Source organism: Phoca vitulina, unplaced genomic scaffold, assembly GCF_004348235.1.
Source record: "Phoca vitulina isolate PV1807 unplaced genomic scaffold, GSC_HSeal_1.0 scaffold71, whole genome shotgun sequence".
Lineage (NCBI taxonomy): Eukaryota > Metazoa > Chordata > Mammalia > Carnivora > Phocidae > Phoca > Phoca vitulina.
Window position 1 is genome coordinate 3,663,390 of NW_022589774.1, and position 15,367 is coordinate 3,678,756.

Sequence of the window (15,367 nt, forward strand, 5' to 3'; positions counted from 1 at the left end):
AAATAAAGATAAAATTTCAAATACAAAAATACCAAAAATTATAAAGTTTCTTGATATTGATACTAATGAATCTGAGAAGTGAATTAAATGGAAAATATTATCATGGAAAATAATTATCAAAACTGGTTCAAGAAGAGGTAGAAAACTTTAATAGGGCAACATCCATGTAAGTAATTGGAAATATTCTCAAAATACTATCCCTGGAGAAAGTTCCAGGTTCAGATGGACTTATAACACCTTTTAAGCAGTATCTTTAGGAGACAGAAAATTTCGATGTCATAGCTATTCACCATTCCAGAGCAAAGAAAGAGAAAGCTCCCAATTCATTTTATTAAGACAGCACAACCCCAACCCTACAATCTGCCAATGTATACAAGAAGGAAAACTGTAGAATAATGTTACCTTTAATTAGAGCTACTCTTAAAAAAGCTTTTTTTTTTTTAAAGATTTTATTTATTTATTTGAGAGAGAGAGAATGAGAGAGAGAGAACACCTGAGAGGGGATAGGGTCAGAGGACGAAGCAGACCCCCTGCCGAGCAGGAAGCCCGATGCGGGACTCGATCCAGGGACTCCAGGATCATGACCTGAGCTGAAGGCAGTCGCTTAACCAACTGAGCCACCCAGGCGCCCTAAAAAAGCATTTTTATGTATATGCCAGACACCGTATGTATATATACTGCTTCACCCAAATATCTTAACTATCTGGCAGTCCTCTATTTCCCTAGTCTAATGGTATTTCTATGTTTCTTTAAATTCCTCCCATGATAAAAACAAAAAGCAAACAGACAACATATACTTTAGCAGTACAATCTCAATTCTTTGCTCTTTAAAGTAGAACTGCTTTATTTTTTATTTATTTATTAGTTTTTATTTAAATTCCAGTTAGTTAACATACAGTGTAATATTAGTTTCAGGTGTACAATTTAGTGATTCAAGACTTCCATACATCACCCAGTGCTCATCACAGCAAGTGCACTCCTTAATCCCTATCACCTATTCAACCCATCCCCACCCACCCCCACCTACTCCCTGGTAACCATCAGTTTTGTTTTGTTTTTTTTTTTTCAAAGATTTTATTTATTTATTTCTGAGACAGAGAGAGAGAGAGAGGAGAGAGTGAACGCAAGTCACGGGGTATGGGAGAGGAGAGGCAGAGGAAGAGAGAGAAGCAGAATCCCTGCTTATTAGCAAGGAGCCTGACGTAGGCCCCATCCCAGGACCCTGAGATCATGACCTGAGCCACCCAGGCGCCCCCATCAGTTTTTCTTCATAGTTAATAGTGTTTCTTGGTTTGCCTCTCTCCTTTTCCCCCCGCATGATCATTTGTTTTGTTTCTTAAATTCCACATGAGTGAAATCATATGATATTTGTCTTTCTCTGACTGACTTATGTTGTAAAGCAGAACTCCTTTAAAAACACTTTCTATATTTACTGTCTCTGATATTTCTCCTGTTTTTCCAATCACTCTTGTACTCACAGTAATCCAATAAAATTGTTTTCATGCAGGTCATCAACGACTTCACTTTGCTAAATGCAAAGGTGAATTATCAGTCCTCATCTCTTGGAGAATATAAATATAGGGCAGTATCTCACACAGTGGACTGCAGCCATCTTCCTATAAAACTATCTGGGTTTATCTCCTACCTCACTGGCTGCTTCTTATCAGGCTGTTTTGCTAGTTATTTCTCATTTCATCATTCCCTGAATCTTCTCATTTATTCTCTCTCCTTAGGTGACTCATCCAGTCTCATGATTTTAAATACCATCTATAAACTGATGACTCTCATATTTACAACTTCATCTAGATCTGTTCATTAAACTCCAACTCCTTGACACCTCCACTTGGATGTATGACACCGTAAACTTTATTTGGTCAGAACTGAACCCCTGATCTTCAAGAAATAAGCCTCCCAGAGTCTTACCCATTCCAACTAAATTTGTTGAAGTCAAAAACCTTGAATCATCCTTTCTTTCTCTTATACTCTATGAATAATTTGCCAGTAAATCTGTCAGCTTTGCCTTTAAAATATATCCAGAATATTACCACTTCTCCCTGCTATCTTCACTGCTCCCCCGGGTTCAGAGAGCCACAGTATTTTCTAATTGGAGTATTTATATAGTCACCTCCTAAATGTTTTTCCCTGCTTCTGCCCTTATGTCCCTACAATCTAGTCTCAGTATACCTAAGTCAGAGAGAATTTTTTAGAACAAGTACGCTAATGTCCCCTGCCCCCCCAGACCCCCAAGCCCTGGTAACCACTATTTTACTCTGTTTTCATAAGTTTGGCCTTTTCAGATTCCACAGGTGATATCATACAGTATTTGTCTTTCTCTGACTTGGGATGGGGGATAGGACAGATGTTTAAGGGTACAAACTTACAAGTAGTAAGTCCTGGAGATCTAATGTATAGTATAGTGAATATGGACAACAATATTGTATGATAATCATCAAACTTGCTAAGACTCTAGAACTTAATTATTCCAACCATTAAAATTAAGAAATAATAATTACACAATGTGATGGGGTACTAATTATCACTACAATGGCAATCATATTACAATATATGTCTCATATCAACATGCTGTACACAGTATTATATGTCAAATATATTTCAATTAAGAAAGAATAATGGCCTGTGCTAATGTCCTTACAAAGGACTCACAGGCCCTAAATGATGCGCAACCTGCTCCATCCATCCTACAGCATCTCTGACTCCGCCCCCCCTACTTATAGTCACAGTGACCTCACACTCATGAACGCTCTCAGCTCAGGACCTTACTTGCTGTTCCCTCTGCTGGTAATGCTCTTCTTTCAGAGGCTCATGAAGTTGGTGGTCCCTCCTTTACGTCCTTGATCAAGTGCCAACTTTAGTGAGAGCTTCCCTGACCACCCTACGCAACACTGCAAGCTCCATCTTGCACACTCACTAATCCTCTTCCTTGACTTTTTCTCCACAGCATATATCACTACCCAGCCTCTCCACCCAGCAGAAGCAAATCCAAACCTTCTATAGAGAAATTCTTCAGAGAATTCCCACACACACTTTTCCAAGAAAAATGAGTAGCTCAAGGTAAAAAACAGCCAAGTATATAAGGAAAAAGAGTACTACAAAAGAGGGCCAATAGAAATCGAGAGCAGAGACATATCTGGAAAAACTTTAGGTAAGCTGGAGAAATAATTATTGAACTAAAACAGGAGAAATTATTCACAACACAGCACAAAGAGATAAAGAGATGGAAAAAGAATATAAGGAACATGGGGGATTGATAGAAGGGCTAATATATATTTAAGTGGAGATCCAGGAGGAAAGGCAATATCTGAAAAAATTATGGCTGACAATTTCCCAGAACTGCTGAAAAGGACCAATCTTACGATTCAAGAAAACCAATAGTCTAGACAGTTTAAAAAGAGATCTATAATCAGATGGTTCATAGTACAGAACATCAAATTAAAGAGAAAAATTTTAAAGCAGGAAAAAAAATTCTTTCAAAAGAGTACTGCTATTCTCAGCAGTAATAATGGAAATCAGTAGACAGCAGAATGGTAGCTTCGATGTCCTGGGCATTCTATTCCCAGAGAAAGTGTCTTTCAAGGGTGAGGGCAAAATGAAGACATTTTAAGACAAGTAAATACTGGGAGAGCTTACCACCATAGACCCTCACTAAAGGACTTTCCAAAGACAGAAGAAAAAGTATCCCCAAGAGAAAGCCTGAGATGCAAGAAGAGCAAAAACAGTGGAAGGTCCAAATGATCAATGAATTTATAAAACAAAATTGTTTGATAAGATAGAATTAAGACACATGATAACAATGCATAAGTTTAGAGGAATATAAATGAGCAGTGTATTGTAAGGTCTTTGCAGCAGAATTGACATAGGACACACCTCAAACATAAAGATTCATTAAAGAGGGGTGCCTGGGTGGCTCAGTCGTTAAGTGTCTGCCTTCAGCTCAGGTCATGATCCCAGGGTCCTGGGATCGAGCCCTGCATCGGGCTCCCCGCTCGGCAGGAAGCCTGCTTCTCTCTCCCACTACCCCTACTTGTGTTCCCTCTCTCGCTGTCTCTGTCAGATTGAAAAAAAAAAAAATCTTTAAGAAAAAAAAAGATGCATTAAAAAAAGTAAAACGATGATAATCTTTTTTTCTTTTTTAAGATTTTATTTATTTATTTGATAGAAAGAGAGAAAGAGAGAGAGAGCATGAGTGGGGGGAGACGCAGAGGGAGCAGACTCCCCGCCGAGCAGGAAGTCTGATGTGGGGCTTGATCCCAGGACCCCGAGACCATGACCTGAGCTGAAGGCAGATGTTTAACCGACTGAGCCACCCAGGTGCCCCTAAAACGATGATAATCTATCACATAGACACATCCAGGAGAAAACTGAAGTAGCTACATTAACATCAGACAAAAGAGATAAAGGCAAAAAATGCAGTACAGAGATCTAAAGAAATGAAAAGATACAGCATGTTCATGCATTAGAAGACTTAACAGTGTAAAAATATCAACTTGTTACAAATTGATCTTTCCACTCAATGGAATCCCAATGCAATTATCAACTTTTTTTAAAGTGAAACTTGATCAGCTGCTTCTGAAATTTATATAGAATGCCAATGGCCAATAAAGTACAAGTACCCAGAATATACAAAGAATGACTACAAATCAACAGAAAAATAAGATTTGAATAGCCATGTCAAAAAAGGAAATCCCAATGGTCAATAAACACATTAAAAGGATGTTCAACTTCTTTAGTAATCAAGGAAATAGAAATTAAAACTGCAACTTCTAAACTGGTAAAAATGTAATCTAAGGATGTAGAGATCAATGGGCATTCTCTATTTAGAATGTAAATTGGTTCAATCACTTTGGAACACAGTTTGACATTACCCAGTAAAGCTGAAAATATACATATTCTGTACGTCAGCCATTTCACTCTTAAGTATATAAAGAAACTCCTGCACATAGCACATAAGTGCCAGGAGATAAATTGAAGAATGCTCAAAGCAGCACTGTTTGCAAGAGCTGCAAGTTGGAAAAAACCCATCAACAGCAAGTAAACTGTGGTTCATTCCATATAATAATGGAATACTACACAGCAATTAAAGGAAAAAACATGCAACCACATGTATGAGTCTCATCATTATAATGTTAAGCACAAGAAATAAAAACAAAAAGTAAACATTAATTTTTAGGGAAACATATATAGGTGGTAAAACAATAAAGAGTGAAAAAATGATCATCACAGAAGTCAAAATAGTGGTTTCCTTTGGGTTGGCTTACGATTCTGATCAGGGAGGACCGTGCCAAGGAAGGTGGCAAGCTTCTGTGAGCCTGCGGTGTTGTTCTGTTTCTAGCTGGATGGTGGCTACCTTGTGTTCATTTACAATTATTTAAACTATTAAATATTTATTTTACATACTTTTATGTGTGTGTGATCTATCATACAGTAAAGAGAAAAATGAGAAGGGATGATCCAGTGCCTTCACCAGGTCTGGTTCCCTTTGGTGGCTGACTGAGTACATTCTCTTCTCGGAAAGACAGTATTATTTAGTAGAAAAAGCATTAGAGGACAGAGCTCTCTTAATTAAGTCCTCTTAGGAAGCTCTCTTAAGCATATTAAGTCTCTCTGAACCCTAATTTGTTCATCTACTATAAATGCAAATACTAACAACTGCCCTTATCTCTTAGGATATTTGTGACTATCAATCACAATATACTGAAAAGTGTTTAGAAAATTGCAACCAAAAAACCAATTAACACAGCAGCTTAGTTTCATAATCTGAAATTCAAAGGTTTTTGTTGCACGGTAGCTACAATGACACCAAGAGGTAATAAAATCCATGAAAATAAACATCAAATTCTAACAATCTTCCAATTCACTTTAAAGAGCATTTTTTAGAAAATGGTACATTTGTTAACAGTAATGAATAAACAAATAGGTTCCATTTTAAGAAAAAACAAATATAAAACATTAACTTAACCTAAAAAAAATGCTATAAAAGATGCCACATTAAAAGTCTAGAGATTGAGGGGCGCCTGGGTGGCTCAGTCGTTAAGCATCTGCCTTCGGCTCAGGTCATGATCCCAGGGTCCTGGGATCGAGCCCCGCATCGGGCTCCCTGGTCAGCGGGAAGCCTGCTTCTCCCTCTCCCACTCTCCCTGCTTGTGTTCCCTCTCTCGCTGTGTCTCTCTCCGTCAAATAAACAAATAAAATCTTAAAAAAAAAAAAAAAAGTCTAGAGATTGAGACCTGCTCTTGTATTTACAAAAGAAAACTTAAGAATGTCCTTCCTCTCCATGAAAAGGAAAAATATACTTTGCTGAGTTACGCTTCTAGCACTTTCTCCCTAATAAATCACAGTCAACACCAATTGTTCTCCCTAAAGTGAGTAAAGGAGACCGGAATTAAATAAATGGTTTCACTGGGCTTCTCAATCAGCCTTAGTGCTGCTACGGGAAAATTCACAAGAAATTGAGAGGCAAGTCTAACTCACTAAAAGAACCTGAAACATGAAAGGATAGAAGTTTTATGTATTTACTTTGCCACTTGAAAAAACAACATCTACCACAAATATCAACAATACCCTTAAATTTTTTTCATATTCAAACACCTAAAAGATGACAGAGGATACAAAAATGTAACGTAAAATGATTTTTTACAATATTGCATTATTTTTCTCTATAAAATATTAATGTTCAAAATTCTACATACCTGAATGTTTTCCCTACTCCAAGTGTGTGGTGTTTTATTGGCAAGTAATTTCAGATCTTGAATAGCAAGTCTCTTTACTGCTTTCCTAGGGTCATTCTTCAAATACTGCAATAGAAGCTGAATCTATGAAAGAAATAAGTCATTCGTGAACAACACTGTCACTGAAATTACCATGTGTAGTATAATTTAGTCAAACTTTTAGATTTGAGACAGAACTCACTTCCAATTGCAGCCCAGTTACTTATTAGCTATGTGTTCATGTTTGGGCCACTTTCTCATCATTCACAAAAATATACTTATCCCTTAACTTGTAAGGTTCTAGCGTGGGACCCAGCTCTGAATATTCAACTCTTTCTTTTCTCTCCTGCCAACCCCACACTCTGCCATGTACCCCCACCTCCACGCCATATTCCTAAAAGGCTCCCAAGAATTAGGACTGTGAATACAGAAAAGAAAAAAGCAGGCAAAAGGAGATGAAAGTTATCTTTATCAGAGAAGGGACCCTAATATCATCAAAATTTATGGTTATTTTTTTTTACTTTATACTTAATATGCAAGTTTACTGAAGAAAAGGCAGTTTAAAGAAAATTGAAATTACCTGCTTAGGCGTATCAACCAAAGATGAAGCTGCAAGCAGAGTAAAGGTGTGCAAAGAAACAATCACCATTTTGGTGGAGGGGTAGGATGTGACCAGCTGCTGTAAAAGCTGCCGTGCGCTGGACGCCAGGATCGCATCATGGTGCATGTGCTGGAGGATGGGGATTAACTTCAGTTTCAAGTCCACTGGTGTGGCTAAACCTGGACACAAAAGGAATCATTAGGGACAGATTTCTGACGGTCATCCTTGATAATATTTCACATTTTTTTTTTTTTTTTAAAGATTTTATTTCTTTGACAGAGAGAGACACAGCGAGAGGGGGAACACAAGCAGGGGGAGTGGGAGAGGGAGAAGCAGGCCTCCCGCGGAGCAGGGAGCCCGATGCGGGGCTCGATCCCAGGACCCTGAGACCATGACCTGAGCCGAAGGCAGACGCTTAACGACTGAGCCACCCAGGCGCCCCAATAATATTTCACATTTAAAAGTGATTCAATTAGGGTGCCTGGGTGGCTCAGTCGGTTAAGCGTCTGCCTTCGGCTTAGGTCGTGATCCCAAGGGCCTGGGATCGAGCCCCACATCGGGCTCCCTGCTCGGCAGGAAGTCTGCTTCTCCCTCTACCATTCCCCCCTGCTCATTATCCCTCTCACTTTCTTTCAAATAAATAAATAAAATCTTAAAAAAAAAAAGTGATTCAATTAGCAACATGACCATTTAAAAACAAACAGTATGCTAATGTTATGTTTATGACATTAAAGATAATTATACTAGAGCTAACCCAATTAAATTCAATAGTTTTTTTTCCAAAAGCATTTATCTTAACATTAGTTTTTTGGTGAGTATAAAGCTACATGCTGACAATAGAAAATGCCTTTAAAAGGCACAGTAGAAAGCAAAGTCGTATTTGCTGTCTATTCTTTCTCACAACATGCTAAAAAGATATATATATTACAGGTACACATACACCTATGTACGCACATACTCAATGGCTACAATTTAATTATATTTACAATTTTAATTATTTCCTTCAACATTAAGTCAAGATCTGGATGTGAATAGACTGTATGTGGAGGGGTTCTGAAGTTTTCTGAACTTTGGGTAGCAGTGCCTTTTTTTTACTGCCTACACAGCTGGAACTCCATGAGGATTAACTCCAATGCATCTTTTGCTGTCAACATTGGAGCTACACAAAATCTTTTCTTCTACAGCATAGCTTTGTGATGATAGAGAACAAAAAAACTGTCAATCATAATTTACTGCATATATGCCAAGAGCTAATTTATACTCTGCAGAGCACTGTTTCGCCATTGTGAAGTAACTGTTAGTGTTAATATATGAGAAGATTTCAACATCCAGGGGTGGCTTACATCAACAAACTCCCTTGCTATTGGGCCTCTATTTAAGTCTGGCCAAAGCAGAGAGCCCCAGGAGATGGGAGGGAGAAAAATGAGGTCAGAGTATTGACTCCCTGGTTTTCTCTCTGCAGTCATACATATCATGCTTATGTTATTAATATTTTGATCCTTAAGGTACCAAATGCATCTGACACTGCTAACCATTCTGTCTTTGAAACTCTCTCCCAAAGACATACTCCTCCTGGTTTTTGTCCTTCTTCTGGCTGGTCCTTCTCAATCTCTTCATATTTATCTCTTTTATCCACACTTTAATTTCCGGTATTCCTTGGGGTTGGTAATAAATGGTAATAAATTTTCTTCTCACCCTCAATACCTTTCCTGAGTGAGGTGATCTAATCCCATGGCTTCCATTATCAGCTATATGCTAAAGACTACCTCCTACCCCTCCACCCTGCCCCTGAACTTCAGATAATATAAATCCCATTACCTCCTGGTCACCTCCACTGGGATGGACAGTTAGAAGAGTCTGTACTTAGGGCCAAAGAGAGATTTAATCTTCACCACAAACCTGCCCCTCTAAAAATTTTTCCCATTTCAGTATATGACAGCCTCATCATTATAACTCCTCAGACCTTGGAGTCTTTCTGGACTCCCTTACTTCTCTCATACTCCACATCCAAATCTATTAGCAAATCCTTTAGGTTCTATCTTTAAAATATGACCCAAATCTGACTATGCCATTCTGCTTCCATTGCTATCACACTGGTCCACTTCCACCACCATCTCTAGACTGATTACAAAAGTCTCCTAAGCATTCTCCCTAGTAGGCTTTTCCCCATGGGAGACTCCTGTCTCCTATCCCTCCCCTCTTCCTCTGTAAATCTGTGCTCCACCCAGCGGTCCATGGAATTCCTTGTGTTTACAGACATTTTTACTGGTTTAGAGACACTCAAGAGATTTTACTTGGCAGAAACACAAGCATCCTACTTTATTCCTCAAACTCCCCTGCCATTTCCAGATCTTGGGCTCCAGCCTTCCTCCACTTGCCCTCACTGCCACTCTTGTGCTTTATTCCCCCTTTCTCTTTCAACCCCCTAGTTCCTGTTCTTTTGCTTTAAATCCTTTTATAGATAAAACTTAAGAAACAATAATGAATCTTAGGTCTATAAATAAATAGGTTTCTACATATCGATATACTCAAATAACCATCACCCAATATACACAATACTCCAGCACCTTAGGAGGCTTACCTAATAGCTTCCATCAATTCCCTTGCTATTTGCCCACTGTTTGGGTTTAGCCAGTGAAGAGCCCCAGCAGGGGACGGGAGGGAGAAGAAAGAGGTCAGAATATATATTCCCTGGATCCCTCTCTACAGGGTCACATCAGGTCATATCACACTGAAGGTCAGTTTTTCAAAGTGGCCCTCTTGACATGACTCCAGGTTTCTGGTAACCGCTCCCTCTCCGCACCTTTGGGTATAGGACTACATTATCCCCTACAGTTCACCCTGCCTACACCTTTGAACTGTTCCTTCCTTCAACCCTCCTTGGATTATTTTAATTCGAGCATGACATCTATTTCCTGATGCAATCTTGTCTGATAGAGCCAGCGTTCAATAAAAACTGCTCAATGAATGAGGGAGGATGCTTCCTTTTAATGACAGCTTTCTGCAGGAGAGCCTTTTCTGGCAGTGGGGGAAAAAAGGACAAAGGAAAGGACAGGACAAAGCTCAACCACTGTATCTTTGTCTTCAAGTAATTTTAATGTGGCTCCATTTCCTCTTCTAATAGACATAACAGTATTGCCTATCCGAGTCTGCCAAGTTGCACAATTCACAGGAATGCCACGTAGAAAAATACAAAGAAGGTGGTGCTCTCCGAGCCGCGTAGTGCTGGAGCCCCTTTAGTGACTAGGACAGGAGTAAGTGGGGCCAACACACGTGAAGCAGAGCATGGAAGATGAGTTTCGAAAAGTAGGGCCTTGAAGGCTATGGTAAGGAATTTGGATCTGAGTTTAGCTGCAAATGGAAGACACTGGAGGAACATTAACAGAACATGGAGAGAGCCTCAGAGTTTCTAACAGCCCTCTGCTCTCCCAGATCAGAGTGCTCTTCCCCTAAATAACTGTATTTCTCACACAAATATCACTTCATTAGAGGCTGTCCTTCAACATATACAAAATATAAAGCGCCCCCTTCCACCTTGGGGTGCAGACTCTACTCTGGGAACTCTTATCCTTCTTACCTCACTTTTTCTCCATAGCAACTGTTATATCATTTTTATTTGTCTATTGCCACCTCTCCCCCATTTCTGCCACTAGAATGTAGGTTACACGAGGGCAAGGACTCTGTTTTGTTCACTACTATATTCTAAGCACCCAGAACAGTTTGGGGCATTTAGAAGATGCTTAATAAACATTATTTGAATGAATTAGTGAATGAATGGTGACAAGCACATTGTAAGTACTTAATGTTAAGAGCTATCAATATTAATATAAATCCCAGTAAGTCACTTCATAATACTGAATGAAGCATACATACCTTGAATCATTTCACTGATTTTGTTACAGATTCCTACAGCAAAATCCCTTTGGAAAGAGAGAACAGTAAAAACTTTAAAACCAAAAAAATTACATTTGCTTAAGTTTTCTAAGGACATAAACAGAACACAATCAACACGGGAGAAACATAATACTTCAAATCGTAACTAATATTCCAAACATCAGGTAGTGGGGGTGGGGTAAGAAATGCAACTGAAACCAAAATTCCCACCAGCAAATGGGCTTATGCCAACACCGTTTCCAAGCGGTATTCAAGGCAAGATGTTCTGATTTATGGGTGCTGTTGCAGTTTGCATCACTGAGTGCCACTGTCTAAAAGATTCAAGGTCATTATCTCAGTCTACGATATTTTAGGATGTGCTTTTGATTAAGAAAAGCTTTTAACACCGTAAGCTGATTATACAAGCAATAAAATATATTTCGAATATTCTAAATTTAAGAAACACAGACTAAGTATGAAGTAGAAAAGCCAAGTAGGAAATATGGGCAGAATATTACCAAAAACCAAACTATTTAAGGTTGGCCATTGTTTTTTTATATTATATACATTTAAAGTGTTTTCCAAGGTGCTGCTTTTGATTTGGTCCCAATAAATATATCACTGAGTGCTGCAAAAGTTATTAATAACATGAACATTTGGGATAAGACATTACATCATATGTAAGGAAATATAATACAGATAATATGATCAAGCTTGGCTCATTTAGCCACGATGAATGCTATGTAAGATATGAAATACTTCCCCTCTGTAGTTCAATGGATGTCTACATAAAATATTTCCTGCCATTAAGATATTATTTGCCATTTTCAATTCCATTCTCATAAGCGAATAGCACAGTTTTCCAGAGGCTATATGATGTATAATGACATCACCTCTTGACAGCTGTGCATTCTTGTGTTTCCTAGAATTTTCTAAGGTAGTAGGTTCAGGTTTAGTGTACAAATATGTTTTCTGAGATTAACTCAGTTCTCAATCCTTCTCCTGTGCTTTTACTATATTTGACTATATCTATTACTATCTCTATAATCTATAACATCATTATCATCCAATACATCATTGTTTTGAAATCCTGAAGTTTTCCTTATGCTTACAGAAACATATCAGGAAGTACACATTGCCATACTTTGCAATAAAATTTTGAAAGATTTTTCTAAAATTTTATCTAAAATTGTTTTTAGAATTTAACAATATTTTATTCCAAAATACAATAAACTTTATTTGCAAAGCATTTTTTTTATACTTAAAAATGAATCACCGGCTTGACAAAGAGATTAGAAGACTCATTTTCTCAACCCACAGCTGTACCGTCTAGGTCTAAAGATGCTGAAAAAGGTAAAACTGACATATCGGAGAGTTTTCTAATTCATGGAAAAATCTATTCTAAAGAAAAGCAAAACTGTAAATAAAAAAAATGACTAAAGCTATCCTTTGATTTTTCAGATGTTAATAATTTAACTTATTGTGCCTTATGAAATAAGACATTTCAGAAAGTATTATGGTGCCAGTTAACTTAAGGTTTCGTTTCAAGACTAATTATTTAGAATTAAAAAAAAAAAGACTGAGTATTTTAAATGTGCTCTTTAAAAGCAAACTATTGATTTTTAAACTAGAAATCCTAACAGGGTAAGTTATCGTAATGCACTGGCTGGAGAAGTGCACATAACAGCTAAGAAACGTCTGCAGCTGACAATGCTGAATACCTGGATGAAAAGTCAGTACAAGACATCAAGCACTGCCACTTTTCAACACTGGAGTAACTTATCACATAAAAGATTTAGCTGCAAACATGAAGACTGAGTTAATAGTTCAACTGCAGAATTTTATCTCTGCCTCACAAATGGAAAATCTACAGACATGGCTAGATGTGCTCTTTTGCTTGTATCAGCATCACCTAATCAGAGAAAATCATCTTGTATGTGAATTCTTGGCAATAAACCGTATTTGTGCTGAAAATTTCAAAGCAAGTAACTTTTTTTTTTTAAATCTCATGATTTTCCTGGAACACCAATGTTGCTATCTTCACCACTGGTACCAAAGCAATGAGCAAAACTGCTGGTACCTTAGCAAGACCCAAGGCAGTGTCACCAAACTGTCCCAGCAGCCACTGTATTCTCCACCCCTGTGCACTCACATTAAACAGAAAGAAAGGAAGGAAGGAAGGAAGGAAGCCAGATGCACTTACAAACGTCCTTGATAAAACAGTGAAAATTACTAATTCTATGGAATTTCAACCCATGAGCAAGTATCTTTTTAATATTCTCTGACAAAACAGAAGCCACACATAAGTACACAGTGGTTGTCTCCAGGAAAAGTACCATGTAATTATTTATGAGATGAACTAGACATTTTTTCATGGAACTTCATGGTTATTCAGACTTGGCTATTTGGCAGACATTTTCTCAAAAGATGAATAAAGTCGGCTTGTGAATTCATGGAAAATAACTGGGCAAATTTTTTTGCCAATCTGACTTTCTAAGCAAAAATTAGAATTTCGGAAACTTGTATCTATCGCCATGAACTTGACAACTTAATATTTAAAGAATTTCCTGATGAGATCAGTGGCCAATAACAAATGTGATCCTTTGATATGATACAATGAAATGGGTCAACATTTGGAAGACCTGCATAAGGCAGTGAACCAATGTTTTCAAAAACGCCAACGCATTAATTATAAAACCATACATGGGGGCGCCTGGGTGGCTCAGTCGTTAAGCGTCTGCCTTCGGCTCAGGTCATGATCTCAGGGTCCTGGGATCGAGCCCCACATCGGGCTCCCTGCTCGGCGGGAAGCCTGCTTCTCCCTCTCCCACTCCCCCTGCTTGTGTTCCCTCTCTCACTGGGTCTCTCTCTGTCAAATAAATAAATAAAATCTTAAAAAAAAAAAAAAAAACCATACATGGGTAAGAGATTCCAACAGATTTCAATGTAATATAGTACAAGTTCACTGATACGATTTTAGAGTCCACATTGCAATTAATCTTTAAGAAACCACCACTTGTCTAGTTCTTGTGTAACATCAAAGAAAAATATTCATAACTACCTATGAAGCCTTTAAAAATATTCTTCTCTTTTCCAACTGTATATCTGTGTGAGGCTAGATTTGTTTCATATACTTTATGGTAACATATTGCAACAAAAATATTGAATACATAAACAGATATAAGAATCCATCCAGACATGAAAGAGATTTGCAAAAATGTAAAAAAAAAACAATGCTACTCATCTCACAAAATTGTTTTGTTTTGGAAAACAACTATTTTCATAGAAGTATTTTTACATTAACATATTTAGAGAATTGTTATTTTAAAAATGAACACGTATTTTTAAAATTTCGCCATTTAAATTTCTAATATTGTAAATATCAATCGATACAGTCCATGTAAACAAAAAAAGCTCTTTGAGGACCTCAATAATGCTTGAAAAGTACAGAGATACCAAATAGTCTGAAAACTACCTTTCTAAGATATCAGCTTCACATTTGATAAGAAAAAGTTAAGTTACAAATGTCTTTTAGGTGTAAGATAAGAGGTGTATCGGGCATGTATAGACAACTCATTCACATATCAGAGTGCTCTTATAGTTGTTATTCTTTCTTCTTATTCTTCCTCTAACTTGCTGCCACTTCATCACTTGGTTTCAGCTCAAATGTCACCTCGTTAGAGAGGCCTTCCCTGATCACTCTACTTAAAGCAGCTCACTCAGGTCATTATCACAATGATGAAACTGTATTATTTTTATCACAAAATTGTTTTATTTTTCCATAACATTAACACACATCTGAAACTATTTTGTGTTTACACAACAATAGGGCTTTTATCTCCTCTACCCCTGTATTCCTGGGTGCTGAGAATACTATCTGGACATGGTGGATATTCAATAAGCATTTCTTCAGTAACTATATAACTTTATACAACTCAAAATTTAAAAATCTGTTATGGGCCTTTAGGGTCAATAAACTGCAAATTAGAAGCCTGCAGTTCTCTTTCTTTCTTTTTTTTCTTTTTGCTAATAATATTTTTTTAAATTCTTAATGTCAATATTAAGAATGTATGTTAATATAGAGTCTCATATGGTGATAAGACTATAAACAGAATAATCAGATTTTCCAGCTTCCATCCATTCCACCCCTGCCCCCTCCAAAAAAGCC

General features: G+C 37.6%; 1 protein-coding gene across 1 annotated transcript in view; it reads right to left on the reverse strand.

Annotated features, from left to right (window-relative positions):
• INTS7 (integrator complex subunit 7) overlaps nucleotides 1-15,367 on the reverse strand; it is a 103,363-nt gene that overhangs the window by 67,991 nt on the left and 20,005 nt on the right. The window contains exons 5-7 of the mRNA XM_032393121.1: nucleotides 11,200-11,246; nucleotides 7,306-7,505; nucleotides 6,708-6,830 (exon numbers count right to left, since the gene is read on the reverse strand). Coding sequence (XP_032249012.1) covers nucleotides 6,708-6,830; nucleotides 7,306-7,505; nucleotides 11,200-11,246 — 370 coding nt within the window. The remainder of the gene's footprint in view (nucleotides 1-6,707; nucleotides 6,831-7,305; nucleotides 7,506-11,199; nucleotides 11,247-15,367) is intronic.